At 54.4% G+C, this 24,203-nt stretch overlaps 1 protein-coding gene across 1 annotated transcript in view; it reads left to right on the forward strand.

The window, feature by feature from the left end:
• Positions 1–551: 551 nt before the first annotated feature.
• Positions 552–24,203, forward strand: part of COL13A1 (collagen type XIII alpha 1 chain) — a gene marked incomplete at its 5' end in the record, with an annotated part of 143,787 nt that continues 120,135 nt past the window's right edge. The window contains 2 exons of the mRNA XM_082673817.1: positions 552–845; positions 19,499–19,576. Of these exons, the coding sequence (XP_082529943.1) occupies positions 552–845; positions 19,499–19,576 (372 nt within the window). The remainder of the gene's footprint in view (positions 846–19,498; positions 19,577–24,203) is intronic.

A 24,203-nucleotide genomic window follows, 5' to 3' on the forward strand; every position in this document is an offset into this window, starting at 1 on the left:
ATTAGTTTGGGAAGTAGCACGGATTGCTCATCCGATCCGTGCAGCCGCAGCCAGTGTGTCAAGTTACAGAGGCGCCGGAATCGGCCCCAGCGCTCCTCGGCAGCGGCCACGACCCACCTCTGCCCGTGGGGCCCTCCACGTGCACCCCTTCGCCCCGGGACTGAAACTGGCTCGCCCGGGAGACGGGAGACACCAAGAAGGACAGACGGCGCAGAACCAACTCCAGGACTCTGCAGATACTTGAAGGGAAAGACGGGGCGGAAAGGAGAGCCGGCCAGATTCCCCTAACTTTCCTGGACTTGGAACGTTCTTCGAAGTAACTTCTTTTTCTTACCTGGGTGTACCCCAATTACTGCTGGTTGTGTTTTTTCGGCTTTCCCCCTCCAGCTGCTATTTTTTCCATCCTCTTTGCCGGGAGCCAAGGATAGGGACATTTTCCAGCGACACAAGCCCTTTCCCCCTGCCCCGCAGCTTGGATCGCGCCTTTGGACAGCGGCTCTCGCCTTTATTTATTCTATTTATTTATTTATTGGTTCTCAATACGCGAGGGGATGGTAGCAGAGCGCTCCCGCAAAGCGACAGCCGCCGGTGCCCGCGGCCCTGGGGAGCTGGACACGCCCGGGACGGTGGCGCTGGCGGTGGCGCCGGCGGAGCGCTGCGCGCGGCTGCCGAGCCCGGGGTCGTGCGGGCTACTGGTGCTGGCCCTCTGCTCGCTGGCGCTCAGCCTGCTCGCCCACTTTCGGACAGCCGAGCTGCAGGCCCGGGTGCAGCGCCTGGAAGCAGACCGTGGGGAGCAGCAAATGGAGCCGGCTATTTTGGGACGAGTCAACCAACTGCTGGATGAGGTCTGTGCTCTTTGTTGCTGCCTTTTATCCCTCCCCGCGGCGCCCCCTCGCGCAGCCTCCAAACTCTGAACCAGCCAGTGCCCGTGGGCTCTTGCTCTTTACGCCGCGTCGTGCGCCCCGGCCTCGCACCAGTTGTCTGCGGGAGGGGTGGGGGCAGGGATGGACGCCGTCCTGCAGGGTGCCAGGAAGACCCGGGCGGCTAGCGCGGGACCCGTCAGCTCCAGCCTCTGGCAGGCGTCTCCCGCGTTCCGCGCCGGAATCGCCCTGAGCGCGCGGGGCAGGTGATGGAAGGCAAGGCGCGGAGGCGCGCAAAGGCGGCCAGGCGCCACTTCTCCCTCCCGGCACCCCGCCAGGGTGTTGAGAGAGCCGCCCAGCGCCCACGCGGTGGGACTTGAGCCCGATGGCCGGGGGCGAGGCTTGCTGGGCCCCCGCGGCCCTCCCCATCTATCCCTCGACGATCAGTGCTGCCTTTTATTGCCATGTTCCTTTGGGAAGAGAGAGGGAGTGAGTTATCCAAGGGGCTGAGGGGGACAGGGAGGCAGTCCTTGCAAGGGGTGGTGTCCTGGTCCCTGCCCAGAACGCTAGGGCCCAGGTGTTGGTCGTTCTGGTTCTGCTGTCCTTGGGCATGAATAAGCGCTTACCCTCTTGTTCTGAAGCTGGGTTTCTTGTCCCTGGTTCCCTGGAATGGTCCCCAACATTTTGTGTCGGTGTGTCTTTCTGGGAAAAGGATGCTGAGCTTTCTCCCATTTCCAAAATGTCCTCGAACCCAAGTGTATTAGAAGCCACTAGTGTCTCTTAGCCAGGGCAATCTCGGGACTTCATGAAAAGACCACAGGAAGTAGGGACATACGGTCTCATTAGTGCCACCAGAGTAAAGGCTGGGCCAGGAGACCGTGAGGCCTGGTGACTTCTGAGAATCTGGACAGCACAGGGATCCAGGGCCCGGATGAAGGGGAGGACCCACAGGTAAAGGCCACAGCAGTCTGAGAAGAACTCTTGGAACAGGCTGGCCGTGGACGGTTTCCGAGGGGAAGAGCTGGGAGGGGACCTCTGACTTAGTAGGAGGTGGTATGGAACAGTGAAAAGCAGGAGGTGGAGCCCAGCAGGCCTGGTTTCTGTCCCCACTCTGCTACTGAAGCTGTGCAACTTGCGGTAAATACCCTAAGCCCTCTGAGTTCCAATCTACCATCACTACCAAGCGGTGGTGATGACAGCAAGCATCAGAGCCCAGCACTAACTGCAGTGGGTGCCGATGGTGCACCAGTTCCCCACAGCCAGGCTCTTCTTGGGTGCCTCTACCAGGCAAAGGCTGCTCCTTGCCAAAGTAGCTCTCCAGGGTGATCACGGAGAGCGAGGTCAGAGGGCCAGAGCAGACAGGGTGGTCATAGGACAAGTTTACTGATGCCAGAGGTGCACCCATGACTGCTACTTTCAGCTCATTCCCATGCCCCACCGGGCCTCAGGGAAGCTGGAGGGCTCTGTCAGGCCACCCAGTGTCCCCCGGGACTCCGAGGGAAGCCTCTGGACTCAGCAGTGCCGGCAGGCGGCCTTTGCTGGCTAGTTGATGGTGCACATGGGACTGCTGGGTGGTGGGGAGGGTGTCAGGACAGTGAGGACTGCCCCAGGGATCCCTGGGGCCCTGGCTGCTGAGGGACAAACATCTGACCCTGGATGTTCCGCTCAGTTCCTCTCTGCATCCTCTCCCCTTCCTGGCCCCTCCTGCTGGCCAGGGCATGCCCAGCCCTTTCCCAGATCTTGGCTTCCTCTGCTTAAGACTTAGCCAGGTCAAGCATCATACTCTCGGCCTTGGGGCTGACAGTGTTATTATCTGCCAGGCTGAGTCCTCCTCTCCAAATTCCTACTGACTTCTAGACCCCCATTTTACAGACGGGGAAACTAAGGCCCAGAGAGGGGCGGTAGGTTACCCAGAGTCATGTGGCAAGATCCAGGACTGGAACCTAAGCTTCCAGTGACCCCGCCTCCAGTGCCCTCCCCACTCTGCCCGCCACCTTCCTTTGTTCATCCTCATCCACTCATTCGGCAATTGAACCTGAGAGCCAGCTGTGGGTCAGGCATTGTGGGGGCACACTTCTGCCCTTTGGAACTTACAGGCAAATAGGACACAGAAGAGAATGGGCAGTGACCATGTCGTGTGAAAAAAGCTACAATAATGGAAGCAGAGGAGATCTGGGGAATGGATTACCATGCAGCTACCCGATGGCAGGGGCTTCCTGGGAAAGTGATTTTCAAGTGGAGACTTAAAGGGTGAATAGGAGTTCTCCAGGCAAATGGGGATGAGTACAGGGCAAAGGGAACAACTTCTGGAAGCCGAAAGCCAGAGGGAGGGGTTTGCCTTGGGGAACTGAGTGGTGGAAGATACGGCTGGAGAGAGACAGGCAGCCGAGGTCAAGAGGGGCCTTAGAGACGGTTCATTCTTTGTAAGAGCACTGGAGAGCCGTGGAAGGGTCTTGAGGAAGGCAGCGACGTACACAGAATGAGTGGAAGAGCAGGGCAGAGCAGGGAGGCCAAACGAGAGGCTAGTGCAGCCAGAGGGGACTGTGACCTGGTCAGGGGCACTAGTGGAGACAGGGGAATGAATGGAAATGGCAGCCACAGTGGTGGGACCTGAGATCAGTAGCAGAGGGCGTTGGGACCAGAGGGAGGGAGCAGTCCTGTGGGTAGAGGTGGCAGGTGGTCTAGTCTGTATGGTGATAACCCCAGGAGGCCTCCCCTGGACGGAGCCTGCAGTCCAGTGGCTCCGGAAGGGACACTCTAAGGTCTGCCCTGTCCAGTACGGTAACCATTAGTCACATGTCACTCATTATATTTAAATTAAATAAAATCTAAAATGTAGTTACTTGGTCACATTAGCCATCTTTCAAAGGTACCTGTAGCTAGTGGCCACCAGCGCAGCCATAGAACATGCACGTCACCGCAGAAAGGTCCACGGGATGACGCTGTGCTAGGAGCAGGCAGCTTCTGGGCCATCAAAGGTGTTCAGGAGCAACTGGAGGCCCTTCCTCCACCCTTTCCTGTCCTAGGTCTGTTCTCCCAGATCAGAGCAAAGGGCAAAGGTGAGGAAGGGTGAGGAGAGAAGTGAGAACTGGGACCAGTGGAAACCCCCGGGTGAGAAGGCCTGGCAGAGGAGAGAGGGGGAATGGTTTTGTTGCAGAATGATTCTGTGAAATGGACATGCAGAGGGTTCGTGCCTGCGAAGGGCACAAAGGCACCCCATGTGCCAGGATTCCAGCTGGGCTTTGCCAGCCGTGTGGCCTTAGGTAAGCTGTGCCCTGCACCTGCACCTCAGATTCCTTCTCTGTAAAGGTCTGGGGAGCTCCCGGGGACCCGGGGCAGGCAGTGCGTCCCGGAGCAGGTGAGCCCGGGGCCACTCCCTGAAGGATGGAGGCAGGGCATCGGGCAGAGCGATCCTGGGGAGGCACACAGCCTGGACAAAGGCCTGGAGGCAGGAATCCAGGGGCACATGCACACCACTCATCCCAGTGGGGAAAGCAGCATGCTGGGGGCAGAGGCTGTGACTGTGAGACAGGAGGAAGAGGGAGCTGGCAGGCCAGGCTGAGGGTACCCAGTAGGGAGAAGAGGCTGGAATGAGGTGAGCTGGGACTGATGTGAGCACAGGCCCAGATCTGAGTGGCTGAGCCACTGGGAGGGGTGGGTCAGTGCCAGGAGAGGAGCATGGGGGCAGGAAGCCAGCTCAGGGGAGCTGGGAGTGTGGCTTCCAGGCCTCAGCTCCAGCTGTTCCCCCATCAGCGCCTCTCTCCTGGTCTGGAACCCTTAATGAGCGCTCCAGCTGCCTGTTACTTGATTTGCTTGCTGTAAAAAAAGAAACTGGAATGGCCCAAATGGAGGAAATCAGATGGCACCTAGGGCTGGGCAGACGGTGTGCGGTGATAGAGAAGAGGGTGGAATTTAAACTTGCCAGATCCATTTTGCAGGCCAAGGGGGAGCAAGGGGTGTCAGCAGCCTCCTTCAGGGTGGACGCTGAGGGATGCCAGGCAGACTCCCCATCCCCAACAGCAAGAGTAACAGCAGCTGTAATAGGAGTGTCCCGCATTTATAGGGTATGCACAATGGCCCAGTGCTACGTGTATTATCTCTTTCACTCCTCACGACTTCCCTAAGGATTGATACTCTCATTACCCCATTTTATAGCTGAGAAAACTGATGTCACTGTACCTCCATCTCACTATCTGTGATCCAGTCCTTTGGGTGTTGAGGGCATTTTCCACCCCAAGAAACCCCTGGGCGAGGAAGTGGTTGAAACTTCCAAGCTAAAATGTTGAGGGAACCCCAGGCAGACTCCCTCATCCCTAAAAATAACAATAGCAACCATTGTAACGGGAATGTTTTACATTTATAGAGTGTGTACAGGAGCCCCCTACTGCGCTCTTTCCAGGAGCATTTGGAGGAGAGATCAGAGCAGTGGCTGAGAGATTGGGGCTCTGGATGGGGTCCTCTAGGATTGAGGACAGGAGCAGGTTCTTAAAGGGAGAGTGTGTGAATGGTGGGGTGTGGGCCTGTGTAGAGTGTCCTGTGTACATCACAGCTGCCTGGACCTCAGTTAATGGACAGAGCTTAGTTCCAGGTGCCCTCAGATGCAGCCAGCGCTCCACTGAGTCAATCCTAATACTACTCCTCTTTCCACACTATGAGTAAATGACTAGTCTTATGGGGAATTAATAGAGGGAAGATCCTCAGAGACCCTTGAGTCCAGTCCCCTCACTCTACTGATGAGAAAACAGGTGCAAAGCTGCACACCAGGTATCAGAGTAGCTGGAGGTAGGACCCCTGTCTCCATCAGTCACCTCTCCTCCACACCACACCTTCTCCTTTCTGGACAGTAGTAATTGTCTGGCCAAGTGGTGGCCAAGACAAGGCAAGTGTACACTCCACTCTCCACTTCTTGCCCTCAGCAGACATTATTAATCGATTGCCGCACACTTTCACATTGAGCTTACATACAGCTTCGGAATCCTTTTCAACACTGTTCCAGGAAACTGCTACCCAACTAGCAAGAGTTGAGGTTCAAGATAAAGAGCTATTTCCTGACTCTAATTAATTTTTTAAAATACAGAGCAATATTTACCATAGATAAAACTAGGGAGAGCTGTTAAAGTTTTATTGCTTCTCCAAAGGCCTTAAACTTAGCAAGTAGCTCCAAACCAGCCTGAGGACCTCATTAAGTAGCCAGCCCTCGTAAGAAGATGGTGGGAAAAAGTCAAAGCATCTGAAGCAGTATGCCATCTGCCTTATGCACAGTTTCACAATTTGACACCCTCAGAAAGATGCCTTTTCCCCTTATTCCTGATCATTCCAGACTTGCCCCAGTGCCCTCTGGAAAGTCTTCCCAAACCACCCCGACCCCAAATAGGCCCTCTCCCTGCTCCGACTTCCTGAAGAACTGCCTGGCCATGCCAAGCATCTAGCTCAGAGAAGGAAAATAGACAGGACACGTGCTGACTTTTCTTACCCGAGAACCACGGCAGGCATTACTAATCACTCAGCCCATGCCCCATGAGTCTACCTAGGCCTCAGAATCTTTCTTGACACAGCTCTCCAGGCTGCCACTCCCAGTCTATTAGAGTCAATGCACCAGATAAAAATCTATCTGCCGACCACGGCTCAGTTTCAAACACATTGTGCAGTGTGCCCTCCTCTCCATTGCCTTTAAACGTCTCGTCTCTCCATTTGACCTCATACAACCCAGTGGCAGGGATAGGAGGTCACTGGTCTCTGAGTCCTTGACTGAGTCTTGCCTGGGGCTTTGCACAAAGTAGGCAGCCCTCAGCAATTAGTTGCTGATTTAAGGTCCTACTGCTGGAGGCCAGTGAAGCCGTCTCAGTCAGCTGTCCTCCGCCCACTGCCCTCAACCCAGACCCAGCTGTCTGCTCAGCATTTGCTCAGGGGGTGTGCCCTGGAGCTGGGTGTTTCACAGCAATCAGTAGAGGATGAACTGATTAACTCCTCTTCAGTCAGAGCTGCAACCCCTGGTCCTGGCTGAGAGTGGGGATAGCTCAGTGTGATGTGTGCCCACCTGTACAGAGCAGCTAGGAGCATCCGTCCCCTCCCATCCCCTACTCCCAAGTGTCAGGAGCTTTGTCTTCACCTGCCCAGGCTGCCTGGCATGTTTTTGGTTGGGGCAAAACAGTAAAGTGGGCAAGCCCACAGCACCTCTGCTGCTAAATAGTTGTGTTACCTGAGTCTCGGTGTCCTGATTTGCAAAATGGGGATAACATCCTCCTCACAGAGTTGGTGCAAGATTCAGTTAATAGCAACTGTAACCATTACCACGTCCCTCATCAGTGGTGGAGATAAAATGAGGCTGTATCATGTCTACAACTTTTATTAATAGCTAATATTTATTAAGCAGTATCCAAAGAGCTTTACATCTATTAATTCGGTTAATTCTCACAATAATCCTATGAAGTGGTTATACTTTTACTCTTCCCATCTTACGGAAGAGAATGCAGAGGCCCAGAGACGGTGCATAACTTTCCCAAGGTCACACAGCTAGTAAGTAGCAGAGCCAGGTCTTGAACCCAGGCAGTCTGGCCCCAGAGCTGGCATTCAGAGCCACATGTGTATACAATCTGTATAGAGTACCATACTTCACTGTCAGCTGAGGCAGGTCACATAGGCCAGGGCTAGGGACCTGTTTAGTTCAGTCTGATTCAGCTCCCACAGAGGTGGCATTTACCGAACTGACTTGGCATCAGCTCACATTACCATCTTTGTTGTAAGAATGGAGCTGAGAATGCCTTTTGATACAGCAGGCCTTGGTGATGAGGACCCTTAGAAAGTCCCTGTCCAGCCTTGGCTTCCAGAATGTTTGGGCTTCCAGGAGGGATGAGTTGGGTCTTGTCTCTTGGACATTGAACTGTCCTCTAGGAAGCTTAGCCCCAAATCTGGTGTTCACCCCACGGCAGAGCAGAGTCCTTCGGGCAGAAGGTTTTGCATAAGCTCCAGTCTCAGCTCTGTTTTATCACCCTGCCCTTGCTTTTCTTTCTCTCTCTTCTGTCCTGCTGCTTTGCTATATAATGTGTGTCTATCTGTGTGCCTCTGTAGCTGCCTGAGTGTCTCCTTTTGGAGCAAAATAGGGATAAAAGTTCTATAGTAACTAAACTTTTTTAAGTGACTCTCCCCTCCTTCTCTCATGTCTGCACACCCTCAAAGGCCTGTCCCTGGACTGGTGATGGGCAGGCTGCATAGTGGCACCGGCAGAACTTTAAAACACACCAAAGCTGACCTCCTTCCCCAAACCCTGATGTGAATCCCCGTGGGTAGGGTCTGGCAGTAGGTTGTTTAACAAACTCCACAGCTGACAGTACTTGAGACAGAGACAGAGACTGTATCTGTTCCCCTGAGCCAGGAGCATCCTGTGCAGTTTACCCCAGGCCCCTCGCCTGAGTCCTGAGCAGCGCTTCAGGGGCTGATGGTGGCAGTAATGAGGATCACGATGAGATGTCAATAACAGTCCTACTGTACAGCGCACAGTTTGAAAGTATGGGTTGGTTAAAGAAACGAAAGCAGTGGGATTTATTGTTTTGGAGCGGGGTTGTTGGGTTTGGGTTTTGGTCTTGGTTTTTCAAAAAATAAAATCAACTTTGCCCTCCAGAAGAAAGGAAGTTTCAGCAGAAGCCTTAAGAATCCTTCTCCCACCTCTTTTGGTTGGATTCTGTCCCTCCCAGAAGCAGTTCTTTTTTTTTTTTTTTTATTCAGACAAAGTCACAAAAATTATAATCATCCTCATCAGTTCACTCAGTCCCATGTAATTAATTTTTTTTTATCTTGATCTTTTGTTAGCACTTTTATGAGTTCATCAGTTTTCCATTAGAGTTCTGAAAATGCTTATTCATTCAGTTCAGCAGTGTAGTCAGTTACCAGAAGCCTGTACTTGTCAGAGTCTTTTCCATGAATTCCTTGAAGATGAAACCCTTTTATAGGAACATTTTTGCAAAAGCCTCAGAGTACATCCAGAACTGTCTGTAAATAACAAAAGACTTAAAACTGACCACGGTTAAAGATTTGATGAAAGTTCATAATAATGCAATTGACAAGGAAATTTAGTTATTTCTGAGATATACATTTTAAAATAATAACTAGAATTATGACTTATAACATTATACCAGAACATATAAGATTTTTAGGAATTTCATGTAATGTCTGAAACATTTATATTCAGAAGCAGTCTTGTTGAGTCCTCCATAAGGAAAGGAAGTCAGCAGTTTCCTCCAAGGGAAACTGAGGCCCGGGTGTGGGGAGGGGCTGGGAGGGCTGGGGCAGGCTGGGGTCCCAGCTGTGTGGCGGGCAGGCCCCAGCAGCAGAGGCATGCGGACACTCCCTGCTCCTCTGCAGGCCTCCTGCCCTGGGTGTGGGCCTCCCTGCAGAAAACTCTCTGTGGCCCAAAGGGCGGGAATGGGCCTGCTGGCAGTGGGGACTCCTCTGAGCCTTCAAAGAGTGAGGGCAAGCCGAGCACAAAGGGGCAGAACTGCCTGCCTGAGAGGCTGGGCACAGCCTTTCCAGGGGACACTGGGCCCCTGTCTCCCCTCCTGGAGGCTATTGTGGGTTTTCCCAAAATCCCGCATGGCTGGAGTCCACACGGGCTGGGCCTCCTCAGCCCCCTTTCCTCTCCTGTCACCCATCCCCAGCCTCCCAGGCCTCCTCCATGCCCACAGTCCAAAGGGAAGTCTCCGTCTTTCCTTAGCTCAGGCATTTCCTGCTGTGGGCAGCTCACCCGGTCTACCTGCCCTCCCGCCCGCCCCCCCGCCAGGAGGCTCATTCCTACCTGTTCTTTTCACGTGGCATGCAGAATCCCAGTTCCCCAACCAGGGGTGCAACCCGTGCCCCTTGCAAGGGGAGCACAGAGTCTTAACCACTGGGCCGCCAGAGGAGTCCCCTACCTGTTCTTTCAGTTCAGCAGGGGAGGCCCTGCTGCCCCCAGAGGACACATCTTCCCCCCATAGGCTGTCACAGGGCCTGGGATTCTGCCATCCAAGGGACTTTACACCTGCAGTCACCTCTTATGCCGCAGATGCCCCATGAAGGTGCCTCTTAAGCCATCACTTGGAGGTTTTCTGCAACAGGTCATGCTCTGACAAGGTGGCCTGTAAGGCAGGACAGGAAGGGTGACCTCTGGGGACAGGGATGCAGAAAGGGGCATGAGCTGGGGCTTTTCCAGGAACAGGCTTAGCGACTTCCCTGTGAGCTGGCACTGAGGTTTCCCAGGGGTAGGGGGAGACTCGGTGACATGGGAAGGGGGGGTGGTCCTGCCACCTCTAGCGTCTCCCCACTCCACGAACTCAGAATGTTAGAAAGAAAGGAGTTATGTGCTAAAAGGAATCCCCGACAGCACCCCTGATTCTCAGGCTTACACTCCCTCAGTGACGGGGAGATCACTACCTTATGCAGCTGGATGTTCCATGATTAGACAGCTGTGGCTGTAATGTTGTGTGTGGTCTTCATCTTGTCAGAGCTCCAGACCCATTCTACACCTGTCATCCCACTCCTCCAGCATGTCTTGACAGCACCTCACGTTCAGTGTCTCTAAGCTGAGCAGGAAGTCTGGCCCTCCCCAGAACCTCTGCATGCCCAGCACTGGCGTCTAACTGCACTGATTCCATGTCCTACCGACTGCACCTTCTCGGCCTCCCACAAACCTGTCTTCTTCTTTGTCTCACTGCCTGTACCTCCCTACCTGAGCTACCCTTGGGTCCCCCAGGCCACGGCAGGAGCCTCCTAACCCGTTTACCCTGCCCTGCTCTCTTCATCATCCACATGGCAGCCAGGGTAATCTTTCAAAAACTCTGAATTTGATCTCCACATTTCCCTGATTACAGAGACTTCCTATTGCTTCCTAATATGGTCCATGAGGCCTGCAGGATGGGGCCCTTGCCACCCTCTCTAGCCTCATGGCTCTCCTCCGCTCACTTTTGAAGTCTAGCCAAATGACTCTACACGGTCATGGCTAAGAGCACAGACTCTGGAGCCAGATTGCCGGGTTCAAGTCCAGCTCTGCTAATTACTGGCTGTGTGACACTGGGCAAGTTGTTTAACCCCTTTGTGCTTTGGGTTGTATCTCTATAAAATGGGGTGATGATGATAAGAGTATCTCCATCTTATGAGTGTTGTTTTTAGGATTAAAAAAAGTTAAGATGAGTGCTTTGAGCAGTGCCTGTCTCTCCAGTAAATAGATGTTGCAATCTCCTGAAAAGAGCCCATCTCCCCTCACCCCCACCCGCACAGGCACAGGCATACAGAGAGGGTCATGGGCTCAGAGCCAGGCTCAGATCCTGCCTCTGCCCTTCTTGGCTGTGTGCAAGTTAATTCACCTGTCTCTGTCTCAGTTTCCGCGTTCATGAATGGGCTGCTGTGAGTGCTGAGTGAGTAAATATGTGCAATACTCCTGCCTGGTTCACTAGAAGCACAGTATTACATCAGGTCTTAGCCCGTTTCCCCTGTATCTGGGCCCCTCCCCTGATCAGTTGCTGCGCATCCTCAGATGTCAGATCAGCTGTCACTTCCCCAAGAAGAACCAACGTAGTCGGTACCCGAGGACTGGCTCTCAGCACCTGGCCCCCGCTGGCCAGAGCTCCGATGACAGTGGCTGCTTCACGTTGATGTGTGTGGTTTGGAGACTCTTATGTGCCCCTCCCTAGAGAGTAAGCTCCATGAGGACAGCCTCCATGTCTGCTCCGCTCACATGTGGGTCCCCGGCACTTTGCGTGGCTCTGCTGACATAGGTGCTCGATACCCATTTGTGGAAGGGAAGGGAGTGGGGGAGAGGCTCTGATTTCCGTCCCAGCACTCTTGCCCCCAGCCCCTCCCCACTCCACTGTGGGGGACCCTGCTTCATCCTGCCCTGGGTCCATGGATGACCTCCGAGCCCCTGAAACCGGAGGTCCTAGGCCCCATGCTAACCCGGCTCCCACCCACGTCTGCACAGTCCAGGGCCCAGCTCCTTTCTCCCTGGCAGCAGCAGAGACTTAGTTTAGCTGGAAGAACTTTCTCATATGAAGGCTAGAAAGTTCACACAGGGACAGGCGCCTCCTTCCCCAATTTTCTGATCTGCAGAGCCTGGAGCAATATCTCTCCGTGGTTCTGGTGAAGCAGGGTGGCAGAGGCAGCTCGTGGCATCTGGAGGATCCTCCAGCCCTGCTTCACGGCCCTGGGAGTCTATGATCAGACACCAAGTCCGTTGCACAAAGAGAAGGGGAGGAGGGGAGGGAGGGAGAAGACAGTTCCTCAGGCCCCCCACGGCACCCAGCACACAGGCTCCCGGAGCGGACAGGGCAAGTCCAGCTCTGGTGGGGGTGAGTTGAGCATCTCCATTTCCTCCGCTTCGATTTCACTCGGCTCTGCTGCCTGCACTCCGGGGCATGCAGCCACACACAGGCCTGTCCCCTTAACAAAACCCATCTGTCCCTCTCCTGCAGTCCCTGGGATTCGGCCCACAGAGCCAGCACTGTGCAGCCCTGGCCCTGCCTCCGTGCCTTTGCTTTTCTCCCTGGATTGCCCTCCCCCACCCTCATCTCCATCGATCTGAATTCTCTCCAAGCCCAGGCCAAAGCCCACCTGGGACCACAGGGATAGATCCTAGCGGGGGACAGGCCTAAAAGTAAGTAATTTGGTTCAAGTGTGGCTCAGAGACACCAGACCAGGCCCTTCCCTCAAAGGGCCAGCTCAGCCTCCAGTGGGGCACCAGCCCAGTAGCAGCTATGGCACAGGGTAATAAGAAGACTCCAGCAGCTGGAATGGAGCACCCACTGTGAGCCAGCATTGTGATCAGATGCTGGCACAGGGGCCAGAGCTTTGCCCAGCATGCTCATTTCAATGGGCGACTCCTTCCTTCAACTTCTAGTTCTTGTGGTCAAAAGGCAGGGTTGCAGACAGGACCCTCCATCACCCTCTCCTTTGTGGGAAGAAGGGGTCTGAGTTTCCCAGGAGGGGGAGGGGCGTGACCACATGTCGGCAGCAGTGCATGAGGCCAGGCCAGCCTCACTGTGGCAGGTGGAAGGAGGCAGGCCTGGCACCAGCTCAAGAGAGAAGTGGCCTTCATCTGGCCGCTCAGAAAAACAGGCTGGCACAGCAGGTGCTCACCCTTCTTCACATCTGGACCCCTCTTTTTGTTTTCTGATCTCATCTCATTTTACCCCTCCAGCTGTCCAGTATGGTCCAGTGGATAACTAATAGTATTCCTATTTTATGGATGAGGAAACCAAGGCCCAGAGGGGTTCCATCTCTCTCTTAATACACAGTTAGTGGGAATGCTGGGACTAGACCCCAAGGTCCTGGCACTCCCAAAGACAGCTCAAGCGCGTATCCGTATTGCCGAGCTCCCCATGGAGTATGCTTCATCAGGATTTGGGGGCCAGCTGTGCTAACCCAAAAGAGAGTCCCACCACAGCCTCCAAGGGCAGGTGGCTTCTAATAGGAGTCATACACTAATACCAAAAATTAACTATTAAATGCTAAAGCACTTAGCCCAGTGCCCGGTATATACTGCTCTGTATGTGTAGCTACTGAATACTATTATTAATATTAACTCCTATTTAATAATTCCAGCTGGTAAGTGCTTCATGGCTTCCAAGGCACTTTCCACGGCAACACTTAAGAGGCTGGCAGGTGGGTAATATCCCTATTTTGCAGATTCTCCGAGAGGGCAGGTGCCAGGCTCAAGGTCATGGCTGTGGAGTGAGGAGCTCACCTGGCCTCTGCTATGGGCTCCCTCCTCACACCACAACTTGGACCCACCCACATATTACAGGGGCCCAGGTTGAGCCTGAGCCCTTTAAGAGGCCTGTGGCTGAGCGTGGGGAGGGAGTGGGCCCTAAACCCCAGGCCAGGCCGGAGCTGCATTCTCTGGGGAGAGTAAGTGGCCACTTGGCATTTTCCCTTTGATACTGATACAGGCATTTTAATAGCTGCAATGATCAGGCTGGTGGTATTTCAGCTCTGGCTGTGTGGGGCATTCCAGGAGGCCCTGGCTTACAGCAGGGGTGAAGCAGGAAGGCTTTTCTGTCCAGGGCCGCTGGAGGTCCACCCCAGGGCCTCAGAAAGTTTTACACCTGGCCCTGAGCCTCAGCCTGGGGATTTCAAACCAAGGGTCTCAAACTCTGATGCCTAAGGGGGCCAGGCTGGTGACCTAAGTCGGTGAGACTGGCTGGGGGTGGGGTGGTACTCTGGGTAGCTGGACAGCACATGCCCACCTAAAAGGGGCAGCCGTCACTCAGCACCACCCGATTGTTACCACAGCCCAGTGTTGCCGGATCTTCCCATTTACAAGAGAGATCAGAGATCTAGACCTACATGACATCTCCTAAGCAACAAATATTTATTGAGCACCTACCATGTGCCAGGCCATGTTGTAGGCACTGAGGATATAGCAATGAATGAAACAGATCAAAATATTCATGTCCTTGTGGAACTTGCTTTCTAGGGATGGAGACAATAAGCAATATAAATAAGCCAACAACAACAACAGAATCTGAAGGAGAAAATAAAGCAAGGAGGAAGGCTAGCAAATATATTGCAGAAGGGCGCTGGGGACCGGGATGGGGGGGGGCCTCATGGAGAGCGAGCCAGGTGGAGGGAGGGTAAGAGCCTGGTGGGAGTGGTCCAGGGGAGAGCAGGCGAGACACCCCCCTTCAGGGAGTTTTTCTAGGAAAAGAGTTAAACAGGGTCCATGAGGATTTTTCATTTATTTTTTATGGTGGGAGGAAGAGCAGCATGTTTGCATAAAGATTGCATCAGGGGTAGGCAAGCGACCACTAAATCCCACTGGAAGGCTGTTTTTGTAAGTACGTTTTTATGGGAACACAGCCGTGCTTCCTCTGCTTTTCGCCTACGACAGTAGAGCTGAATGGTTGTGACAGAGATCACATGGCTCACACAGCCTAAAATATTTACTAGCTGGCCCTTCACAGAAAACCTTTGCTGACCCCTGGTGTAAGTGACCCAGGATAAGGGCAGGAGGGGGGACCTGCCTGCGTGCTGGTGGAGGGTTGGCCTAACCTGAGAGCACAGATGCAGGTGGGCGGGTGTGCCTCGGGGCGGGAGCCTCTTCGCGGTCATCAGGTGACAGTGACATTGGGGTTGGAGACAGAAGGTGTGAGAACTACTAGGACAGTGAGATGGAGGGACTGGGGTATGCTTGCTGGGCTTTCCTCTGAGATAATGATCATGAATGAAGTGAGGCCGGTCAGCAAGGCTGGGCCCCTTCCCCAGCTTCATCTGCTGCTTGGGTGCTGGAGTGGGGTAGGTGGAAACGTTGCATCTACCAGGTTTGTGGCTTGGCCGAGAGCATGTGCTGAAGGGGCAGGGCATCAAGACAGCCGAGGGTGGAGCCTGGGGAGTGATTATAGTCACTGGCCACAGAATTAGAGCTGAGAAGGAGGGAAGTGAAACATGGCAGGCGAGGAACAGTGGAAAGGGGAAAGGACCCGTGGATTGAAGGACCAGGGGCTGGAAGGATCCCTGGGGTTGAGTATTAGAAGGAATGAGCTGCAGACGAGGGTCAGTGGGTGGAGCTGAGGCCCAGACTCTCAAAGGGCTGCGATGATGTTTCGATTTAATGCTTTTCAAAGATAAACACTGGGCGGGCCGAGAGAACACACCCACACCCTGAACGCAGCCAGTTTCACACCTCGGTGTCCCCAGTGGCTTTGCCCTCTCACACGTCTCCTGCCCCTCCTGATGGACGCTCCTGATTCCCGGATCTACCTTTCTCACCCAGGCCTCTTTCCTGAGTGCTGGAGCCACATGCGCCCCTCCCACCCGGACCCTTCCACTAACTCAGCTTGTCCTCAACCAAAGTCATCACCTTCCACAAGCCTGCCCTCGCCCCTGCCCTTTCTCCATGGGGGCATCTCGGCCACCCACAGCAGAGCCCGGACCCTACCCCCTCACCAAGTCCACCTCATGCTCTGTCCCTTCTTCCTCGTGCGTACCCCTTCCCCGCCGCTCTCCGTCATGCTGCCAGGCCGTAGCCTGGCCCACCAGCATCTCTTGGTTGGGTGGGTGACTGACAGCCTTCAGAGAGGAGCCTCAGCCTCCAACCTTCTCACTGTCCTTGTCTGTTCTCAGCATGCTGCTGGAGGGCCCTTACACCAGCCAGATTTGACCATGTGCCTCCTCTGCTTCAAACCCTTGCTTGGCTCCTTCGGTCTGGACCCTTACCTGGGCACACAGGCCCCCATCACCCACTCAGCATTCAGAGTCTGCAGTCAGCGGGACACTTCTCAACGTGCTTCTCCCACGGGAGGCGCAAGCCCCTTTGCCGATGGGGATGGTGTCTTGTTCTCCAGTTTGCAGTCTCTCGATTAGTAGGAGCTCCATGTATATGGGATGAATTGAACAAAAATACCGAACTTGAAGGTGGAAGACCCGGAATTTAAGCTCTCTGTGGCTTACCTGTTCAAGGCAATTCCCCTTCGCTCTCTGAGTCTGTTTCCTTTATCGTAAAATGGGGCTGATTTGTGGCCTGCCTATTGCACAGGGCGCCGGTGAGGGTGAAGTGAAGGCTCAGGGAATGTGAAAGTCACTCCAGGTTTGCCTGAAGCGGAGGTTTGTGAGCAAGAGGCTTATCGGATCAACATTGGAGGCGGCGAGGGAGGCAGGGTGGGCAGAGGGTCGAGCCGTGACGCGGTCACGACAGAGGCCTCAGCTGGTCCCGTGGGGCTCTGCAGCTCATCCTGAATTGAGGCCTAGGGATCAGACGGTATCTATGAGTAATTGGTTGCGGGTTGCCGGGGGAGTGGACATGACCCTGGTCAAGGCAACTGCTTAAGGTGAGAGTGGTTCCTAGAGAGGAGCTCAGCCATCAGCAGCCAACATACCTGGCACTAAGGGTGAGTCTTGACCCTCTCCTGACTGGGAGACCCGGATGGCTCACCACAGCATCTGTACTAGCTCTAGATTTTTATGGCTGTCAGTAAGCCATGGACATGTCAGGAATCTGTGTGCTGCTAAATTCAAAGTCTCTGCCAGCGCCCAAAAGATCTGCCCCCCCACCACGTTCCCATCCTTCCTTCCTCACCCGAGTCCCTCCTGGCACACTGTCCCCTATCCTCCTCCTCAAACACTCGGCACACAGTCCCGTCTCTGAACCTTCACCTCTGCTGTTCCTTCTGCCTGGAACACGCTTCCTCCACATCTCTCTACGACTCATTTCCTTACTTCTGCCAGCTCTCTGCTCAAACGTCCCCTGCACAGAGAGAACCTCCCTGACCCCCGAGTTTAAAATACCACCTTCCGTCACTCTCCGTCCCCTTACCCTGCTTTATTTTTCTCTGTAGTGCTTATTGCTGCCTGGGTTATATATTCATTTGTTTCTCTATTCATTGTCTGTCTCCTCCACTGGCAAATAAGCCCCTTGAAGAGCCCACAGGTTGTTGGTGGGAAGGGATGTGGAAGCAGGTATGTACAGTCCCTTCCTTGGAAAGTGGTACTAGTGAGCTAGGCTCAGAGCTGGGCATCACAGGGCCTTCCACCAGACCTTGTCCTGGGATGTCCTTGGTTTGCCCGGTGGCCACTCTGTGCCCACCTCGATAGTCATCCACCTAGTATTTGTGTGCCAGCCTCCCTTTCTGAGTGACGGTCTTCCCTTTGGGACATTCCTCGCTTTCTCCTCCTCCTGTGTGTTTTGACCTCCAGCCCCCTTGTGCTCTCCCCTCAACACTGTCGATCTGCCCCTCTCCCAACACACACACACACACACACGCACACACAGGCACACACACACAATGGCTGAGCTCCCTCTTCCAGGGGGGTTTGTATACACCCTTCTCCAGCAGGATGGAGTAGACTTTATATCAAAAGGCCTGAGTTCTCATCCCACATCCACCACATACTGGTTGTATGACCTTGGGCAAGTCACTCAGCCTCTCTGAGCCTCACTTTCCTTCAGCAAGAAATGAGGTCACTGTTTAACCTACCTTAGAGTTTGATTATGAAAAATAGATGTGATTCCCTGTGAAAGCACCCAGCTTAGCGCCAGTACACAGTGGGTGCTCAGCAGACATTAGTCTGATGTGAATCCTCAGGAAGCTTTCCTGACCTTCCCTCTCCACTGCCAAGCCAGAGGTGACACCAAGTCCTATGACACCTTTCACGTGACTTCCTTTACCTTTCACCCTGAGTGGCAGAACTCCACAGTAGCGGGAAGCCATGTGCTGGGGAAATGCTTGTGGGGAGCCAGCCAGCCTCCTAACCGGTTGACAGGTCAGGGTGGGGACCACAGTGCACAGGAGAGCCAGTCACAGCCAGCCACACAGTACAGGCCCCATGGGCCCAGATCTTCCAGTTTTTCAAGAGAAGTTAGAAACACAGACTTTCATGTGAAATCAGCCTCTTCAAAACACTGGGGACAAATTCAATGAAAAAAAAATCACTGGGGGAACCAAATAAAAATACATCTAGGGCTTCCCTGGTGGCGCAGTGGTTGAGAGTCCGCCTGCCGATGCAGGGGACACGGGTTCGTGCCCCGGTCCAGGAAGATCCCACATGCCGCGGAGCGGCTGGACCCGTGAGCCATGGCCGCTGAGCCTGCGCGTCTGGAGCCTGTGCTCCGCAACGGGAGAGGCCACAGCAGTGAGAGGCCCGTGTACCATAAAACAAAAACAAAAACAAAAACAAAAAACATGTAAGGGCCAATTTGGTTCTGGGACCACCAGCTTCTAACTGCAGCACTAGCTTCAGAGAGAGGGGGTCCAAATCTCAGCCTTCCTCCCCTGTGACCTCGGCCAGGTTAGTCTCTTCTCTGTGCCCAGGTCCCTCACCTATAAAATGAGTGTAATAATAGCTAACATTTATTGATGCCTCTTGGGCACCTTTCTTTCTAGGCACCAACTTCTTTGATCCTCTCAGTAACCAATAAGGTCAGGACTGTTATCAGCTCAGGGGCCAAAAACTGCTAGGATCCCAGGCGGTCTGACCCAGAGGCACACCTGTTAACCTCTGTCTTCCCCCCACCTCACCCCGCAATCCCCTCCCTCGGTGGTGGTGAGGACCGAGGCGCTCAGCGCTCAGCGCCCTGCCCTTTCCAGGTGTCAGGGCTGGCAGATGTGTACCTGTCATCGGTTCATCTCCACGGATGTGGCAGGTCCTTGAGGGCAGGCGTCTCAGTCTTCTTGTTGCCGCATCTTTGGGGCCTTCCAGATTGGCCCAAGGATAGGCAAGCTGGTGAGAAAGGGCTCTGATGGAGGGACAGAGGGCCTGCCTGTACCTGGCTCTGTGAGCAACACCGGAAGGAAAGAGGTCACTGTCCCTGCTCCCGGGATCCACAGGTGCCCAGAGCTAGACAGGAAGCAATTAGCAGAGAGCCAAGAAGAGCAGGTCGTTGTGCCCGTGAGCTGCAGGAAGGCCACACTGCTTTATAGGGTCCTGTGCTCGAGTTAATTTCCTTCAGAGCTCTCCGAAGACATAAGACCCCGAGGTTACCAAGACGGGACCTCTCCATCTGCTTCTTATTATCCAGATGCCCGGTGGCCAGCCTTTGATCCAGGACCAGTCCCCCTGCCAGCCCCCAGGCGGCCCCTCTCCCCCGCCCCCTCTCTCTCCCACCCCCCAGCCCCCAGCCGCTTTCCAGAACTTGGCGTTTACAACTCCCAGTGACCGCTCTTCTCTGTCTCCTTGTGCAGAAATGGAAGCTCCACTCACGGAGGCGCCGGGAGACCCCGAAGACGTCTCCAGGGTGTCACTGCCCGCCAGGTAAGGAGCCCTGCGAAGGGGTGACAAGGATGGGGACACACACCAGAGGCCCTCTCAGTGGCCATGCCACACCCTGTTCAGAGCGTCACTTTTCATTTGGAAGATGGAAATGACAGTGTCCTTGATGTTCACCCTCCATGTACCGATTGATTGGCCCCATCCCCCATCCATCATTCCTTTGCTTATTCAATCTTTCATTTATTCATCACCTCTTCTATGGGCCAGGTACTGTGCACACCGGGCTGTGAAATCAGGCAAGATAATGGGTGTGGCAACTTGTGAGGTGTTACGTGGAGTTGAAGAGAAGCCTGCCACTGTGCCTCTCGCTCCTGGCACATAGTCGGTTCAGAAGCGCTTGTTGCCCAAATGAATGAATTGCCCTGTAATTGCAAAACCTTGCCCCAGCTAGGTGGCTTAGGGCCTGTGTGTTCACCGCCTGGTATCTAGGCCACACACACACACACAAACAAGCTTAAGGTTGCTGCGTGATGTGGTGTGATCAAGCTGACCAGTCCAAGGTGGATTCCGAGTCTGCCTTTGCTGTTTCCTACCCTGTATGGGCAGCTCCCTACCGAGGACGTGTTCCAGTGCCCTTCCCCTGTGCTGTGTGGCCGCCTCCTTACCACATCTGCTCATTCAGTCCCAGCTGTGGCCTGGGTCCCGAGCGCAGAGGTTTAACTGCATTGTCTACAGTTAGTAATATTGACAAGCCATGGTTTTCTAAGTCACCCACCATCGTTATTAAGCTACGAGAATGACAGATGGGCAAGTTTCACCGTTGCCATGAGTCATGGGAATGGGTTGCACCCCTTTGGGGCTGAGGGAGGAAGCTGAAACAGGGTGTGGAGCAAGGTACCACTCCCGAGGAACCGCCGAGGGTTTGCCCTGCTCCAGGCCACTGCCAGCTCAGAGTGTGGCCCTGGATGCCCACTGTGGCAGGACACTCCACTGGACACAGAGGCCGAGGAGCCCTAGGAGGCCCCACTCAGGGTCCCCGAGCCAGGGACAAGAGGCCGACAGATGCTGAACACGGGGGAAGTGGAGGGACCACATTCACTGGAGCGTGAGTGGGCTGAGTCACAGTTGGGAGTCACAGTTCAGGTGCCACGGGAGCTGGTGAGACCGTGACGGGATTCAGCTGGCCTCAGGCAGAAGAGGGTCATCTGGGTTAATTAAAAGGGTGTCCAGGAGCCCTGGGAAGCTCCCTCCCTCCCTTGGGGTCCCAGAGATTGAGCCATGGGATCTGTGATGGCTTTTGGGGAAAGAATGCCAGGATTAATGAGATGAGATGAAGGTGAGGGTGTGTTGACGCGGCCTGGGCAGAGCAACTGTGTGCATCGGGGTTTGTGGGGCAGCCCGCGTTTCAAACCACCGTGTCTGTCGTCCTCGTAGCTCTTGGTCAGTTGCAGCTGTTCTTGCTTGAAGTATAGAATGCTGGTGAAGGGCAGGAGACTTGGACCATGGAAGAGCTAGGTTTGAATTCCAGCTCTGACATCTGCCAGCTGTGTGACCTTCAGGGAGTTATTTAACCTCTCTCTGCCCCGGTGGCCCGGTCTGAGAAATGAGGATAATACCCGCCTTCCAGGTATATGGCAGAGGTTCAGTGAGGTCCTCATAGAGAGTACTTAGTACTTCCCTGATTCCTAGTGAGCACTACTGTTATTTTTTTTGTTTTTCTCCTCGATTCCTCTTGCACTTTAAAGATGCACTGAAATCCTTATCAAACACTGTGTCCCGGTGTCGGGGGCACATTTACGGGCAGACAGGCTCGTCCTTCTCCCTTCCCCGCCTGATTGGGTTTCTCATGTCCTGCCTCCATTAAAGTGGGGGCCTACCAATAGGTATCCATTTAGTGCTTGGGAGAGTCTGACTCGGATGGCCCTGGGAGGCTGAGAGCTAGGAAGGGATGTGGCAGGAGGGAGGAAGGACTGGAAGGGTGCTTCAGCTCTTGGATGGCGAAGAGGAAGCTGTGAAGCAGTATGAGCCGCTCCGAGGTGGTGGAGAGGAAGGATGCTCGGAGGTGCTGGGGGGGAAGAAGGGCTTGACACTGGTCCTCTGTGCGAAGGGCCACCAGCAGGGACTGAGTTGGCCGGGAGATGGGAGGAGAGTGAGCAGGGGAACCTGTGAGGGTGTCCCGAGTGTTGGAGAATTCCCCAGAGGGCAGTTTGGCCCGAAGTATATAGCTCAGAGCCAGGTGAGCAACACCGGGAGAATATAGAGGCCCCAAACGGAGGCAAAATCAGAAGGAGAGTAAGATGCTCTCCCAGCATTTTGCAGAGTCAGCAGGGAAGGACTGGAGGGCTGCACAGAGGTGTCTCAGACAGCAAAACGACAGAGTAAAATGCATCTCCTAGGATGGGCTGAGTCCTGCTGGGTCCCTGAACCTGCCCCCTCTGCCCAGCCTGAGGCTTCGCACCCCGTGGTAAAGGTACCTCCTCCACACTAAGGCCTGGGCCACGTGGCTGCCAACCTGTGCTGAGTAACAGCGGTTACTGCCCCTGCCCCTCACTGGGCACCCACTCTGTGCCAGGCACAGTACTGAGCACTTGACATTGATGGATGACCTTCTCGGGAACGCTGGAAACAGGCAAGGTGGAGTTCTGGCATTCTGAAATGTCTGCGGTCCCCAAAGTCAGTAAAACACCACTCTCATCCTTGTACGCGAATCATGCATCTGCGATTATCTCCTGAGGGTCAGAGTTTATAAACCACCTTATGAACATTTTAAGGCTCCTGATGCTTGCAGAAGGACTTACACAATTGTAAAGTGCCGCAAAGCATTATTCACTTTTTTTCTGGCCAGCGCCTAATATTGTGCTCCACACATAGTAGATCCTCAATGAATGTTCAACAAATTATCATCAATAATCATTGCTGGGTGATTGGAAGCTTTCCGGTGTTCTCCATCTGACCTCCGGTTGGCTTCTGACGCCTCTCCCCCTCCGAGACGGCTCTGACTCTTGCCTGATGCTGAAATCACTTGCTGTTAGGACACAGAAAATAAACACACACTCTTCCGTCCCACTGTGGCCACTGGATTTGGAACCTAGAGCCCCAGACCTGTGCCTGCCCCCAGTTTTCCTCTGCAGCCAGCCGGGCCACGGCTGGAGCCCTGTGGTGGGTGTGTTCTTCCTTGTGGCAGCCTCGGGCCCCTGGGCAGCATCCAGAAGGCTTGGGACACATAATCGTGGGCAGAAAACCCACCTCTTTCCCTTCCTACTCTGACCTCGCCAGCATCCTCCCAGGATCCTCCCTGTCCCAAAATAGCCATCTACTAGCTGAGATCTTGCTGCATCCTGCTTCTGGGCTGCATGCACTGTTTGCCAAGGGAGGGATGGGCCTGCAGCCCTGGAATGGGATGCCAAAGGTCGGGCCTTGTTAGAAGGGTCACAGTGGCCAGAAGTTCAGAGGAATAGGTGTGGGCCATTTGCAAAGCGTTTGGCCTGGTGGGACAGGAGAAGGGCCTGGGAAGACATATACAGGCTGTGGGACTTTCTAGGCCACTTGAGAAGAATACACAGATCAGGGAAACTCCCCATCCTCTGTCCCTGTTCTCAGTAACAAACGAGGAGCAGGACAATATAGGCTCCAGTCGGCAAGGAAGCAGCTACTTCAGGCCCGCCATGCTGGGGCTGGGCGGGGCGGGCATCAGGCAGGACGGTCCGTGGTTGCACACACAGAGGGAGCCGTGACCAGCTGAGCCGCTGGAGCAGATCCCCTCACAAGCTGGGCCTCATCTCTAAGGTGAAGAATAGGCCAGAGTCATGTGCTGACCACCAAGCCAAGAGGTCTGGACTGCAAGAGCGAAGGCAAGGGGGTGATGTGGTCAGGTTTGGGCATGAGTGCCATCGCCAGCACTGGTCCACAGGATGGATGGAGAGGAGAGAAGATGCCTTCAGCCAGGCTAGTGGGAGGGGCAGTAGCCATCCTGTGGTTTAGGACTGCCAACGTGAGGTGTACACGAAGTGCGGCGGATCCCAGAGGAGCCTGGGACTCTGGGAAGACTTCACTGAGGAGGTGGCACTGGAGGGTGGCTGTAAGGAACAGGAAGCAGGTGGGAAGGCATATAGTTATAGACTCAGCTGCCCCCAAAACCAGAGACACCCCACCCCACCCGCCACCCCCACCAAACACAGGGATTCCAACAAGGTAAAGGGGGAGGTCTCTTCCTTAGCAGGCCAGAGGACAGTGGTCCAGGCTGGGAGGCTGGCCCTGCCATCTTCATCATGTGGCTTCCATCTCTGGGCCCCTGGCAGCTGCTCTCTTCTCACCATCAAATGGCCAGTGTAAAAGGGGAGGGGCCCAGGGGAGTATATGCCCAAACCCTTAAGTGCAAAACTTGGAAAGAAAAATAAAACATGCATCACTTCTGCTCGGAGCCCATTGACCAGCACTTAACACATGGTTACCCCCCAGGTCCAAGGGAGGCCAGGCAGTGTTTTTTGCTGGGTGGCTGTATGCCCAGATACAACTTTATTGTTATGGGAGGTAGGAGAACAGATACCGAGGAACTCTGCATAGAGGGCATTCCAGGCTGAATCACGACACGGACAGAGGCTCAGAGAGTGAGAAAAAGGCAGGTCTGTTTAGGAATGGCAAGCAGTTGAAGGCAGCTGGAGCATAGAAGTAGTGATG

This window comes from Grampus griseus, assembly GCF_964374135.1.
Source record: "Grampus griseus genome assembly, chromosome: 16".
Lineage (NCBI taxonomy): Eukaryota > Metazoa > Chordata > Mammalia > Artiodactyla > Delphinidae > Grampus > Grampus griseus.